Source organism: Somniosus microcephalus, chromosome 20 (genome assembly GCF_052327205.1).
Source record: "Somniosus microcephalus isolate GS21.2 chromosome 20, FLI_Smic_1.0, whole genome shotgun sequence".
Classification (NCBI taxonomy): Eukaryota; Metazoa; Chordata; class Chondrichthyes; order Squaliformes; family Somniosidae; genus Somniosus; species Somniosus microcephalus.
This window is the reverse complement of record NC_141006.1, coordinates 7,480,215-7,495,477: the sequence shown is the minus strand read 5'-3', so window position 1 is coordinate 7,495,477 and position 15,263 is coordinate 7,480,215. Positions and strand designations below refer to the sequence as shown.

General features: G+C 46.2%; 1 protein-coding gene across 1 annotated transcript in view; it reads right to left on the bottom strand.

Moving 5' to 3' along the window:
• The window catches only part of LOC147103040 (potassium voltage-gated channel subfamily KQT member 4-like), a 424,561-nt gene that overhangs the window by 26,118 nt on the left and 383,180 nt on the right, over window positions 1–15,263 (bottom strand). Inside the window, exon 11 of the mRNA XM_085963167.1 lies at window positions 4,914–5,045. Within this exon, the coding sequence (XP_085819293.1) occupies window positions 4,914–5,045 (132 nt within the window). The remainder of the gene's footprint in view (window positions 1–4,913; window positions 5,046–15,263) is intronic.

Sequence of the window (15,263 nt, the reverse complement as noted above, 5' to 3'; positions counted from 1 at the left end):
AGGTACAGCACGGATTAGATACAGAGTAAAGCTCCTCTACACTGTCCCATCAAACACTCGCAGGGCAGGTACAGCACGGGTTAGATACAGAGTAGAGCTCCATCTACACTGTCCCATCAAACACTCCCAGAGCAGGTACAGCATGGGTTAGATACACGGTAAAGCTCCCTCTACACTGTCCCATCAAGTACTCCCAGGGCAGGTACAGCACGGGTTAGATACAGAGTAAAGCTCCCTCTACACTGTCCCATCAAACACTCCCAGGGCAGGTACAGCACGGGTTAGATACAGAGTAAAGCTCCCTCTACACTGTCCCATCAAACACTCCCAGGGCAGGTACAGCACGGGTTAGATACAGAGTAAAGCTCCCTCTACACTGTCCCATCAAACTCTCCCAGGGCAGGTACAGCACGGGTTAGATACAGAGTAAAGCTACCTCTACACTGTCCCATCAAACACTCCCAGGGCAGGTACAGCATGGGTTAGATACAGAGTAAAGCTCCCTCTACACTGTCCCATCAAACACTCCCAGGGCAGGTGCAGCACGGGTTAGATACAGAGTAAAGCTCCCTCAACACTGTCCCATCAAACTCTCCCAGGGCAGGTACAGCACGGGTTAGATACAGAGTAAAGCTCCCTCTACACTGTCCCATCAAACACTCCCAGGGCAGGTACAGCATGGGTTAGATACAGAGTAAAGCTCCCTCTACACTGTCCCATCAAACACTCCCAGGGCAGGAACAGCACGGGTTAAATACAGAGTAAAGCTCCCTCTACACTGTCCCATCAAACACTCCCAGGGCAGGAACAGCACGGGTTAGATACAGAGTAAAGCTCCCTCTGCACTGTCCCATCAAACACTCCCGGGGCAGGTACAGCACGGGTTAGATACAGAGTAAAGCTCCCTCTACACTGTCCCATCAAACACTCCCAGGGCAGGTACAGCACGGGTTAGATACAGAGTAAAGCTCCCTCTCTAGACAAATACACAAGGCAGAAAGGAGGGGAAAGATGTGGTGCTAGCCTGAGATCAAGTAGGGTGGGAAAAGGATCATGTGGACCATAAACATCGGCACAGACCATTTGGATTGAACAGATTGTATCTGTTCTGTAAAATTCTATGTAATTCTACACCATCCAAGCAAACACTACCACGGCAGGCACAGCACGGGTTAGATGTCTCGCTGTATCTAGGACTGTCCGGTGAGATGTCTCACTGTAGATTGGACTGTCCGGTGAGATGTTCCCCTGTATCTGGGACTGTCCGGTGAGATGTTCCCCTGTAGTTGGGACTGTCCGGTGAGATGTTCTCCTGTATCTGGGACTGTCCGGTGAGATGTTCCCCTGTATCTGGAACTGTCCAGTGAGATGTTCCCCTGTAGTTGGGACTGTCCAGTGAGATGTTCTCCTGTATCTGGGACTGTCCGGTGAGATGTCCCCCTGTATCTGGGACTGTCCGGTGAGATGTCCCCCTGTATCTGGGACTGTCCGATGAGATGTCTCCCTGTAGTTGGGACTGTCCGGTGAGATGTTCCCCTGTAGTTGGGACTGTCCGGTGAGATGTTCCCCTGTAGTTGGGACTGTCCAGTGAGATGTTCCTCTGTATCTGGGACTGTCCGGTGAGATGTTCCCCTGTAGCTGGGACTGTCCGGTGAGATGTCTCCCTGTAGTTGGGACTGTCTGGTGAGATATCTCCCTGTAGATGGGACTGTCCGGTGAGATGTTCCCGTGTAGTTGGGACTGTCCGGTGAGATGTTCCCCTGTAGCTGGGACTGTCCGGTGAGATGTCTCCCTGTAACTGGGACTGTCCAGTGAGATGTTTTCCTGTATCTGGGACTGTCCGGTGAGATGTCTCGCTGTAGCTGGGACTGTCCAGTGAGATGTCTCGCTGTAGCTGGGACTGTCTGGTGAGATGTCTCCCTGTAACTGGGACTGTCCAGTGAGATGTTCCCCTGTAGTTGGGTCTGTCCGGTGAGATGTTCCCCTGTAGTTGGGACTGTCCGGTGAGATGTCTCCCTGTAGTTGGGGCTGTCTGTTGAGATGTCTCCCTGTAGATGGGACTGTCCGGTGAGATGTTCCCCTGTAGTTGGGACTGTCCGGTGAGATGTTCCCCTGTATCTGGGACTGTCCAGTGAGATGTTCCCCTGTAGTTGGGACTGTCCGGTGAGATGTTCCCCTGTATCTGGGACTGTCCGGTGAGATGTTCCCCTGTATCTGGGACTGTCCGGTGAGATGTTCACCTGTATCTGGGACTCTCTGGTGAGATGTTCCCCTGTAGTTGGGACTGTCCGGTGAGATGTTCCCCTGTATCTGGGACTGTCCAGTGAGATGTTCCCCTGTAGTTGGGACTGTCCGGTGAGATGTTCCCCTGTATCTGGGACTGTCCGGTGAGATGTTCCCCTGTATCTGGGACTGTCCGGTGAGATGTTCACCTGTATCTGGGACTCTCTGGTGAGATGTTCCCCTGTATCAGGGACTGTCCGGTGAGATGCTCCCCTGTATCTGGGACTGTCCGGTGAGATGTCCCCCTGTATCTGGGACTGTCCGGTGAGATGTCTCCCTGTATCTGGGATGTCCGGTGAGATGTCTCCCTGTATGTGGAACTGTCCGGTGAGATGTTCCCCTGTAGCTGGGACTGTCCTGTGAGATGTCTCCCTGTATCTGGGACTGTCCAGTGAGATGTTCCCCTGTAGCTGGGACTGTCCGGTGAGATGTCTCCCTGTATCTGGGACTGTCCGGTGAGATGTTCCCCTGTAGTTTGGACTCTCTGGTGAGATGTTCCCCTGTAGTTGGGACTGTACGGTGAGATGTCTCCCTGTATCTGGGACTGTCCGGTGAGATGTTCCCCTGTAGTTGGGACTGTCCGGTGAGATGTTCCCCTGTATTTGGGACTGTCCGGTGAGATGTTCCCTTGTATTTGGGACTGTCCGGTGAGATGTTCCCCTGTATCTGGGACTGTCCGGTGAGATGTTCCCGTGTAGTTGGGACTGTCCGGTGAGATGTTCCCCTGTAGTTGGGACTGTCCGGTGAGATGTTCCCCTGTATCTGGGACTGTCCGATGAGATGTTCCCCTGTATCTGGGACTGTCCGGTGAGATGTTCCCCTGTAGTTGGGACTGTCCGGTGAGATGTTCCCCTGTAGTTGGGACTGTCCGGTGAGATGTTCCCTTGTATTTGGGACTGTCCGGTGAGATGTTCCCCTGTATCTGGGACTGTCCGGTGAGATGTTCCCGTGTAGTTGGGACTGTCCGGTGAGATGTTCCCCTGTAGTTGGGACTGTCCAGTGAGATGTTCCCCTGTATCTGGGACTGTCCGATGAGATGTTCCCCTGTATCTGGGACTGTCCGGTGAGATGTTCCCCTGTATCTGGGACTGTCCGGTGAGATGTCTCCCTGTAGATTGGACTGTCTCAGGGTAATTTTAACTCCCCAATATGCTGGGGCAGGGGATATGGCAGGGGGTGGTTAGTAATTTTGAAAAGGGAAAGCTAACCCCAACCTGCCTACTTACAGTATTAACAGAGGCGGTTTGGGAGGCGGGTGACTAACATGCTGCCAGAGATGGGTCCCTCATTTAATATTTTAATGAGGCTGCGTGACTCAAATGTAACCTCACGCTGGCCAGCCGGGATTACGAGGCCTCGGTGAAAGGAGGCGAGAAGAGCTTGTTCCAACAGTTAATTGCCTTTCCAGCACTGCTTGTGGGCCAGCAGGAACAACAGTGCTTCCCCCCGGCCCCCCAAGGAAACCTTTTAAATTCCCCCATGATCAGCATCCCCAGTGATTGGACCCTTCCCACGAACTCTCCGGCCCCTCCGAGGTCTCTGCCCCACACCTCACATTCTCTCCAAGTCCAAGTCCATCCCGACTTACGATCTCTCCCGGCACTCCCTCTGATGTTCCCCATCGACCCACGATCTCTCCCTCCCTCCCCCCGCACCGCTTCCTGGCTCCGGCCGACAGCCAGATAGCCTCTGGCACCCAACACCTCAAATTAAAATTCTCATCTTTGTGTTTAAATCCCTACTTGACTATGCCTCTCCTTATCTCTCTCTCTAAACTGCTTCAGACCTACAAACCTGCACACCCAAACCCCCTCTTCCGCTGGCTTCTCTCCTACCCTTCCATTTGCCCCACAATTGGGGGCACGTTGGCATAGTGGTTAGCACTGTTGCCTCACAGCGCCAGGGACCCGGGTTCAAATCTGGCCTCGGGCGACTGTCTGTGTGGAGTTTGCACATTCTCCCTGTGTCTGCGTGGGTTTCCTCCGGGTGCTCTGGTTTCCTCCCACAGTCCAAAGATGTGCGGGTTAGGTTGATTTGGCTATGATAAATTGACCCTTAGTGTTAGGGGATTAAATACGTGGGGTTACGGGGATAGGGTGGGATATGTGTCGGTGCAGGCTCGATGGGCCGAAATGGCCTCTATCTGCACTGTGGGGAATCTGTGATTCTGTGAATTGGCAACTGTGCCTTTAGCCATCTCGGACCCACACGATGAAATTCCCTCCCTAAAGCACGCCACCTCCCTCTCTTTCTTTAAGATCCTCCTTAAAACCCACCTCTGTGACCAGCCTTTTGGCCGCCCCTCCTAATCTCTCCTTCTTTGGTTTAGCGCCTGTTTTCCTTACTCTGCTATTGAGTGCACTACAATGTTTTTCGATGTTAAAGATGCTATATAAATGCAAGTTGTTGCTGCGTTTCCCCAAAAGCCAGAGTCCACGGTTTTGATCTGCTCATCAGGAGGCAGAGATCTCTGGGTGGGATTTCTTCTGGTGGATTGGGGTGAGGAGATGGAAGAAGACAGCTTGAGTTAATCGCTCTCACACATCCCCTGACCAGCCATTAAAGGAAGAGATACCGCTTGACAAGTTCTGTGGCACCAGACACATTGACTCAGGTGACAGTAGACATACCGTGACTGGAGGCTCTTGATCCGGCCGAGCATGTCCAGATGTCCAGCAGAGTATTGCTCGATCACATCTTTGACGTCGTATGGTCGCAAGGTCTCTTTAAACTTCCTCTTTGCTACAAGAAATTTCAGGATCCTGCAGGGGATAAGAGTGTAAAAAAACATTAGGGTAATTCAATAGTAGGTGGCTTAGAGCTTATTACATGGCTGTGGGTTAGTGTACAATTTGAACCACAGGAGCCAAGCTTATGAGCTGATAGACTGGGAGACCTGCTGCTAAATATTTTAAGATAATACCGAGGACATAAGCAGTACACACCAGCACATTCCCACCTTTGATTGTTTTATCCGCAGCTTCTGGGTTTTCCCGTTGGAAATATTTTATAGGCACATCCATTAAAAAAGGAAGGTTGGGATGGGAATAGGACCATTAAGGGATAGACAGGATAATATCACAGGTAACGATAGAGAGTTGGCAGAAATATTAAATAATTATTTTGCTTCAGTATTTACCAGGTAGATAGAACAGGTAGATATGACATTGGATGATGAAATTAGTAATGAGATAAGTGCATTAAAATAAAAAGAGGGGATGTATTAAATAAACTAATCAAACTCAAAGAGGATAAAACCCCTGGTCCGGATGGATTGCATCCAGGCATTTTAAAAGAATCTAGGTAAGAGATATCAGAGGCATTACTAGACATATTTAATAGTTCGTTAGAAAAAGATGTAGTGCCAGAAGACTGGCGGATAGCTAATGTAATACCTATAGTTAAGAAGGGGGATAGAACATAAGAACATAAGAAATAGGAACATGTCCAGGGAATTATAAACCAATCAGCTTAACATCGATGGTAGGAAAAATAATGGAATCCCTACTAAAGGAGAAAATAGAAGAACATCTAGAAACCAAATATATAAGGAATAGTCAGCATGGATTTCAAAAGGGAAAGTCTTGCTTAACCAACCTCATTGAACCTTTTGAAGAGGTAACAGAGAGAGTAACATAAGAAATAGGAGCAGGGATAGGCCACTTGGCCCCTCGAGCCTGCTCCGCCATTCAATAAGATCATGGCTGATCTTGGGCTCAAAACCACTTCCCAGCCCGCTCCCCATAACCCTTCACTCCCTTATCTTGCAAAAATCTGTCTGTCTCCACCTTAAATGTATTTAATGACCCAGCCTCCACAGCTCTCTGGGGCAGAGAATTCCACAGATTCACGACCCTCTGAGAAGAAATTCCTCCTCATCTCAGTTCTAAAAGGGCGACCCTTTATTCTGAAACTGTGCCCCCGAGTTCTAGATTCCCCCACGAGGGGAAACATCCTCTCTGCATCTACCCTGTCGAGCCCCCTCAGTATCTTATATGTTTCAATAAGATCACCTCTCATTCTTCTAAATTCCAATGAGTATAGGCCCAGCCTGCTCACCCTTTCCTCATAAATCACCCGCCTCATCTCTGGAATTAACCTCGTGAATCCTCTCTGAACTGCCTCCAATGCAAGTATATCCTTCCTTAAATAAGGAGACCAAAACTGTACGCAGTACTCCAGGTGTGGTCTCACCAATACCCTGTACAGTTGTAGCAGGACTTCCCTGCTTTTATACTCCAACCCCCTTGAAATAAAGGCCAACATTCCATTTGCCTTTGATTACTTGCTGTACCTGCATGCTAACTTTGTGTTTCATGCACAAGGACCCCCAGGTCCCACTGAACTGCAGCATTTTGTAATCTCTATCCATTTAAATAATAATTTGCTTTTATATTTTTCCTGACAAAGTGGATAACCTCGCACTTTCCCACATTATACTCCATCTGCCAAATGTTTGCCCACTCACTTAGCCTGTCTATATCCCTTTGCAGATTCTTTGAGTCCTCTGCACAACTTGCTTTCCCACCCATCTTTGTATCATCCGCAAACTTGGCTACATTACACTCGGTCCCTTCATCCAAGTCATTAATGCAGATTGTAAATAGTTGAGGCCCCAGCACCGATCCCTGTGGCACCCCACTCGTTACCGTTTGTCAACCGGAAAATGACCCATTTATCCCGACTCTCTGCTTTCTGTTAGTTAGCCAATTCTCTATCCATGCTGATATATTACCCACAATTCCGTGAGCTCTTATCTTATGCAGTAACCTTTTATGTGGCACCTTATCCAATGCCTTCTGGAAATCCAAATACACCACATCCACTGGCTCACCCTTGTCCACCCTACTCGTTACATCCTCAAAGACCTCCAGCAAATTTGTTAAACATGATTTCCCTTTCATAAAACCATGCTGATTCTGCTTGACTGATTTTCCAAATGCCCTGCTACTGCTTCCTTAATGAAGAACTCCAGCATTTTCCCAACGACAGATGTTAGGCTAACTGGTCTATAGTTTCCTGCTTTCTGTCTCCCTCCTTTCGTAAATAGGGGTGTTACATTAGCGGTTTTCCAATTCGCTGGGACCTTTCCAGAGTCCAGGGAATTTTGGTATATTGCAACCAATGCATCCACTATCTCTGCAGCCACTTCTTTTAAGACCCTGGGATGCAGGCCATCTGGTCCAGGGGACTTGACATCTTTTAGTCCCATTATTTTACCAAGTACTATTTCCTTAGTGATAGCGATTGTATTTAGTTCCCCCCTCCCTGTGGCCCCTTGATTATTCATTATTGGGATGTTGTTAGTGTCTTCTACAGTGAAGACAAATGCAAAATATTTGTTCAGAGTCTCTGCCATTTCCCCGTTCCCCATTATTAATTCCCCAGTCTCATCCTCTAAGGGACCAATGTTTACTTTAGCTACCCTCTTCCTTTTTATATACCTGTAGAAGCTCTTACTATCTGTTTTAATGTTTCTTGTCAGTTTACTCTCATAATTGATCTTCTCTCTCTTTATTATTTTTTTAGTCATCCTTCGCTCGTTTTAAAAAATTTCCCAATCCTCTGGTCTCCCACCAATCTTGGCAACATTGTATGCCTTCATTTTCAATTTGATACCATCCTTCACTTCCTTAGTTAGCCACGGATGGTGCTCCCTTCTCTTAAAATCTTTCTTTCTCACTGGAATATATTTTTGTTGAGAGTTATGAAATATCTCCGTAAATGTCCGCCACTGAATTTCAACTGTCTTACCCTTTAATTTATTTTTTCAGTCCACTTTAGCCAGTTCTGCCCTCATGCCACTATAATTGCCTTTGTTTAAGATCAGGACACTTGTTTGAGATACAATTTTCTCACCCTCCAACTGAATTTGAAATTCAACCATGCTATGATCACTCTTTCCTAGAGGATCCTTTACAATGAGATCATTTAATAATTCTGTCTCATTACACAGTACCAGATCCAAGATAGCCTGCTCCCTGGTCGGTTCCATTACATACTGTTCTAGGAAACCATCCCAGATACACTCTATGAACTCCTCCTCCAGGCTACCATGGCCAATTTGATTTATCCAATCAATATGGAGATTAAAATCACCCATGATTATTACCGTACCTTTTTTACAGGCCTCCATTATTTGTTGATTTATACTCTGTCCAACAGCATTGCTACTGTTCGGGGGCCTGTAGACTACGCCCACCAGAGACTTTTTCCCCTTATTATTTTTTATCTCCACCCAAACCGATTCTACATCTTGATCTTCTGAGCCAATATCACTTCTCACCACTGCACTGATCCCATCCTTTACCAACAAAGCCACCACACCCCCCTTTCCTTTCTGTCTATCCTTCCGAATTGTCAAATACCCTGGAATATTCAGTTCCCAGCCCTGATCACCTTGCAACCGCGTCTCTGTAATGGCGATCAGATCATACCCATTTGTATCTATTTGTGCCATCAACTCATCTATCTTGTTATGAATGCTGCGTGCATTCAGATATAAAGCTTTTAACTTTGTCTTTTTACCATTTCTCCTTGTTTTGGCCCCATTTTCTGTTGCACTCTTATTTTTAAACATTCTGTCCCTTCCTGTCGCACTCTGGTTATTATTTCCCCCATCTCTATCCTGCTCTATTGCTTTCTCATTTCTTATTGACTTTTTAAATTCCCACTCACCTGGATCCTCCCCCCCACTATTTAGTTTAAAGCCCTCTCTACAGCCCTAGTTATTCGATTCGCCAGGACTCTAGTCCCAGCATGGTTCAAGTGAAGCCCGTCCAAGCGGAACAGCTCCCTCTTATCCCAGTACTGGTGCCAGTGCCCCACAGATCAAAACCCATTTCTCCCACACCAGTCTTTGAGCTTAGACAAGGGTAATGCAGTAGATGTAATTTATCTAGATTTTCAAAAGGCCTTCGATAAGGTACCACATAATAGACTGATGAACAAGGTCAGGGATTGCGGAGTCAGGGGACAAGTAGCAGAATGGATAGCTAGCTGGCTTCAAGACAGAAAGCAGAGAGTAGGAGTAAAAGGTGGCACCGTGGCAGAAGATGGATAGTGGTGTTCCACAAGGATCAGTGCTGGGACCACTTTTGTTCACAAATTATATTAATGATTTAGACTTTGGAATCAAAAGCACAATTTCTAAATTTGCGGATGACACCAAATTGGGGGGGATAGTTAATACTGAGGAGGACTGCAACAAATTACAGGAAGACATTAATAAACTTGCAGAATGGGCATATAATTGGCAAATGAAGTTCAACACAGATAAATGTGAGGTATTACATTTTGGTAGGAAGAATAGGGAGGTCACTTATTACTTGGAGGGTGCGAGTCTAGGTGGGGTAGAGCAACAAAGGGATCTCGGAGTACAAATACACAAATCACTAAAAGTAGTGACACAGGTTAGCAAGGCCATAAAAAAAGCAAACCAAGCACTAGGGTTTATGTCTAGAGGTATTGAATTGAAAAGTAGTGAAGTTATGCTAAACCTGTATCGAACCTTGGTTAGACCACACTTAGAGTACTGCGTACAGTTCTGGTCGCCATATTATAAAAAGGATATAGAGGCACTAGAGAGGGTGCAGAGAAGATTTACAAGGATGATACCAGAAATGTGAGGGTATACATACAGTATCAGGAAAGGATGAATAGGCTGGGTCTCTTCTCTTGGAAAAAGGTAATTTAATAGAGGTCTTTAAAATTATGAAAGGTTTTGATGGAGTGGATACAGAGAGAATGTTTCCACTTGTGGGGAAGAGCATAATTAGAGGCCATCAATATAAGATAGTCACCAAGAAATTCAATAGGGAATTCAGAAGAAACTTCTTTACCCAGAGAGTGGTGAGAATGTGGAACTCGCTGCCACAGGGAGTGGTTGAAGCGAATAGTATAGATGCATTTATGGGGAGGCTGGACAAGCCCATGAGGGAGAAGGGAATAGAGGGCTATGCTGATAGATTTAGATGAGGAAAGACGGGAAGAGGCTCGAGTGGAGCATAAATTGGTTGGGCCGAATGGCCTGTTTCTGTGCCGTATATCCTATGTAATCCTATGTCGACTGACAGTTGCTAACTCAGCACAGGCTGCCACACCACTACTGAGCCATTGTGGGAGTGGATTTGGGTGTTTCACTGTAGAAAGAAAATGGTCTGTGACTGTGACAAGACAACAGGATGCGACTTTTCACTGTTGCCAGGGGCTAATGTTCAATACTGTGGAGTGATTACATGCCATTAATGTAACTGATGGATTCACATAACATCAGAAATAGTGAGAGAAAAGCTGAAGTAGTTTATAAATATCGTCTGAACACCAAGAGCATATTACTGATCTGGACTCACCCAGTGAATCAGTTATCTAGAAAACACATTTAACGAGCTGGAGTTATTTAATTTTTGTCTGTTGGGTTGTCATTAACTAACTGTTGCAATGGTACTCTATGGTCCATGACACATCATGGTTCCTGTGCTGCAGGGGTTGAGGAAGGAAGTTATCTGGAGGTGAGAGTTGAATAGTAGAGTCACAGAATGTTCCAGTACAGAAATAGGCCGCTTGGCCTATCAACTCTGTGCTGGTGATTTTCTCCATATGGGCTTCCTAGTCTCATCGCTCTCCTGCTCACCCCATACATTTTAATATTCCTCTTTTCAAGCAACTAACTAATTCCCTGTTAAAAGAATTTATGGACTTTGCTTCAACAACAGGTTGTAGCAAAGAATTCCACATTCTAATCATCCTCTGTGTAAATAAATTTGCTCTATAATCTCCCTTTCACATTTTTTGTGATTATCTTAAATCTGTGCCCTCTCTTTACCGTCTCATGGATCAGTGGAAACATTTTAACACTATTCATCCTATTACACTCTTCATAATTGTGACAGCCTCTATCGGGTCACCCTTTAATCTTCTTAGCTTTAGTGAAAAAAGCCCTAACTTCTCAAGTCTCTCTTCACAACTGTAACCCCTCATCCCTGCAAACCTCCATAGCTTGTAACATCCTAGTGAACCTACACTGCACCTTTTCCATTGCTTTTATATTCACCCTGTCATGAGGGGCCAAAAACTGTACAAAATACTCCATCTGCGGTCTTAGGTCTTGTACAACTTCAACACTATCTCCTTGCGTTTGTATTCTATGCCTCTAGAAACAAAACAATGGGCTCCAATTGCCATTTTTGGGGATTTACCTATTTGTGCCAACATCTTTAATGACCTAAAATTATCTGCTCCTTTACGCCATTTAAAATATTGCAATTTCAGGCATATTCCTCTACCTATTCTTATGCCCAAAATGTATAAGTTCACATTTTCTACACTGAACTGCATCTGCCACCTACCTGCTCACCCTGATAGCTTACCCTATGTCCTCCTGCAGTCTTTCCTCATTCCTCACAATTTGATATACATCTCAATTTCAGCAAACCTTGCTATTATGAGGATACATGAATATTCTGAAGGTTTGCTTTATTAACTTTGGTAATCGGGGATGAATTACATAGAACCTTCCCTCAGGTGATTAAATGGGTGGGAGTGGAGTTTGCACTTGGGTAAAGTGCCCCTGATGTGTGACAGCAGCGTGTTTGATGGGCCCAATGGCCTTTCTTCATTCATGCCTTCTTAGTTCTGATGACGTCATTACATAAATGGCTGTGTTTTAAGCTGGTAATCAAAGTTTCAACCAGTGCACCAGCTGGTTAGCATCTGACAAACTAAAAATCTGCTTTTTTCACTTGGTTACAGGATATCAACCAATTAGATCAGGTACAAGACAAGACTCAAGCCCGTCAGGACCACAGATTGGTTCAAAGGCTGGACTAAATGCTGTCACAACCAATCAAGACATTACTTCCTCCTACTGTTGGTCACATGTAAACTTGAAACAGAAAAGTTTTAAGATGAGAGTCACAGTTACGAGTGTATTTATTTAATGGTTGTCTCCAAATATGTTATATGTAACAAATAAGCTCCTAAAATGCAGTTTTAGAAACTTGCCTTCCTCAAAAGGAACTTTTGCTGTCTTATGTGAAGATTTATTTTCATCAAGATTAGGTATTTTTTGTGATAAGAAGGGTGTTCCCCGCTGAGATTGAATGAAGTGCCTTTATTTGAGAATTTATCTTCCTATACTCAATCACCAGGGGCTGGAAATAAAATAGGGAGTGGTGTTGAGTTTCATTTAATTTAAAACATTCCCATATTTAGGATTTTACTACTTCTAGTGAAATGGGCCATTACTGGGGGCATTCAGTCAGCTCCACCCAAGGCAACAACATTCAGCTCCTCAGGCCGTTCCTGCAAACCGCATGTTGTTCGCTTCAGTTTTTTTCAATGATTACAGTGTGTAGTGATTTTTATTTTCAGTACAAGAAAATGAACCTGTTTGACTGGGTTGAACAGGCGTAAAATGAACATTAGTGATTTTAACAGGGAATGCTGAGCGAGCTGGAACGAGCCTCCTCTGTTGTCAGCTTTAACAGATGTGTGACCCTGATTATTATACACAGGTTAACACTTCCATTAAAGTAACAGACAGAGAACTGTCATCCCAACCCGTTGAGTGTCGTCCAATATTATCACCAGCAGTAACTTCTACCCTCGTGTTTTAAGGTTTGAAATGCACAGCAGGCTGATCAGCAGAGGTTCATGTGTGGGTCTGACCTCCATCAGAGCTCGACTCAAAGTTTTACTTCAATGACACTGACCCACCCTTAACCCTCCTGAAGCTACGTAAAATACAAAATATTTATTTAAAACAGTGAACTCATTAATCCAAGTGATCCCCACCTGCCTTTGGGCTGCAATTATTCTAGGTCTGTGTTGTAAAAGGTTTCAGTTCATGCGTTAACATCTTTTATCCGGGGCTAGGTTCCCAATGATTGAAGTCCCCAAACCTATTTTTATTTTCCTCTTTGTGTACTTTTGGCTTCCCCTGAAATAAAAGTTATGTAATGTAGGGTGTACCTGCAGCTTAAGTGCTGACAAGTGTCCTGCTGCACTCTCTGACTAACTCCTTGCTACGTGAGCCATAAGCCTATATTCAGGCCCCTTTTTGAGGTCAGCTTCTGCTAACTTTCTAGGTTGGCATCTGAGGCCTCAGAAATAAAAGTTGCAGTACATTAAACAAAGATCTTTAACTTCTGGAATCAGGGTTTAAATCGACCCATTTTGACTGGCCTATCATCTCTATGGCGTGATGTGCAGGAGGTATATTGTCTATCAGCTAGAAGGTATATTGTCCATCAGGCTCCTGAAGTTGTGGCTGAAGCACTTTGATGAGACAGTGTAGAGGGAGCTTTACTCTGTATCTAACCCGTGCTGTACCTGCCCTGGGAGTGTTTGATGGGACAGTGTAGAGGGAGCTTTACTCTGTATCTAACCCGTGCTGTACCTGCCCTGGGAGTGTTTGATGGGACAATGTAGAGGGAGCGTTACCCTGTATCTAACCCGTGCTGTAACTGCCCTGGGAGTGTTTGATGGGACAGTGTAGAGGGAGCTTTACTCTGTATCTAACCCGTGCTGTACCTGCCCTGGGAGTGTTTGATGGGACAGTGTAGAGGGAGTTTTACTCTGTATCTAACCCCGTGCTCTACCTGCCCTGGGAGTGTTTGATGGGACAGTGTAGAGGGGGCTTTACTCTGTATCTAACCCGTGCTGTACCTGCCCTGGGAGTGTTTGATGGGACAGTGTAGAGGGAGCTTTACTCTGTATCTAACCCGTGCTGTACCTGCCCTGGGAGTGTTTGATGGGACAGTGTAGAGGGGGCTTTACTCTGTATCTAACCCGTGCTGTACCTGCCCTGGGAGTGTTTGATGGGACAGTGTAGAGGGAGCTTTACTCTGTATCTAACCCGTGCTGTACCTGTCCTGGGAGTGTTTGATGGGACAGTGTAGAGGGAGCTTTACTCTGTATCTAACCCGTGCTGTACCTACCCTGGGAGTGTTTGATGGGACAGTGTAGAGGGAGCTTTACTCTGTATCTAACCCATGCTGTACCTGCCCTGGGAGTGTTTGATGGGACAGTGTAGAGGGTGCTTTACTCTGTATCTAACCCGTGCTGTACCTGCCCTGGGAGTGTTTGATGGGGCAGTGTAGAGGGAGCTTTACTCTGTATCTAACCCGTGCTGTACCTGCCCTGGGAGTGTTTGATGGTATACTGTAGAGGGAGATTTACTCTGTATCTAACCCGTGCTGTACCTGCCCTGGGAGTGTTTGATGGGACAGTGCAGAGGGAGCTTTACTCTGTATCTAGCCCGTGCTGTACCTGCCCTGGGAGTGTTTGATGGGGCAGTGGAGAGGGAGCTTTACTCTGTATCTAACCCGTGCTGTACCTGCCCTGGGAGTGTTTGATGGGACAGTGTAGAGGGAGCTTTACTCTGTATCTAACCCGTGCTGTACCTGCCCTGGGAGTGTTTGATGGGGACAGTGTAGAGGGAGCTGTACTCTGTATCTAACCCGTGCTGTACCTGCCCTGGGAGTGTTTGATGGGACAGTGTAGAGGGAGCTTTACTCTGTATCTAACCCGTGCTGCACCTGCCCTGGGAGTGTTTGATGTGACAGTGTAGAGGGAGCTTTACTCTGTATCTAACCCGTGCTGTACCTGCCCTGGGAGTGTTTGATGGGACAGTGTAGAGGGAGCGTTACTCTGTATCTAACCCGTGCTGCACCTGCCCTGGGAGTGTTTGATGTGACAGTGTAGAGGGAGCTTTACTCTCTATCTAACCCGTGCTGCACCTGCCCTGGGAGTGTTTGATGTGACAGTGTAGAGGGAGCTTTACTCTGTATCTAACCGGTGCTGTACCTGCCCTGGGAGTGTTTGATGGGACAGTGTAGAGGGAGCTTTACTCTGTATCTAACCCGTGCTGCACCTGCCCTGGGAGTGTTTGATGTGACAGTGTAGAGGGAGCTTTACTCTGTATCTAACCCGTGCTGTACCTGCCCTGGGAGTCTTTGATGGGACAATATAAAGGGAGC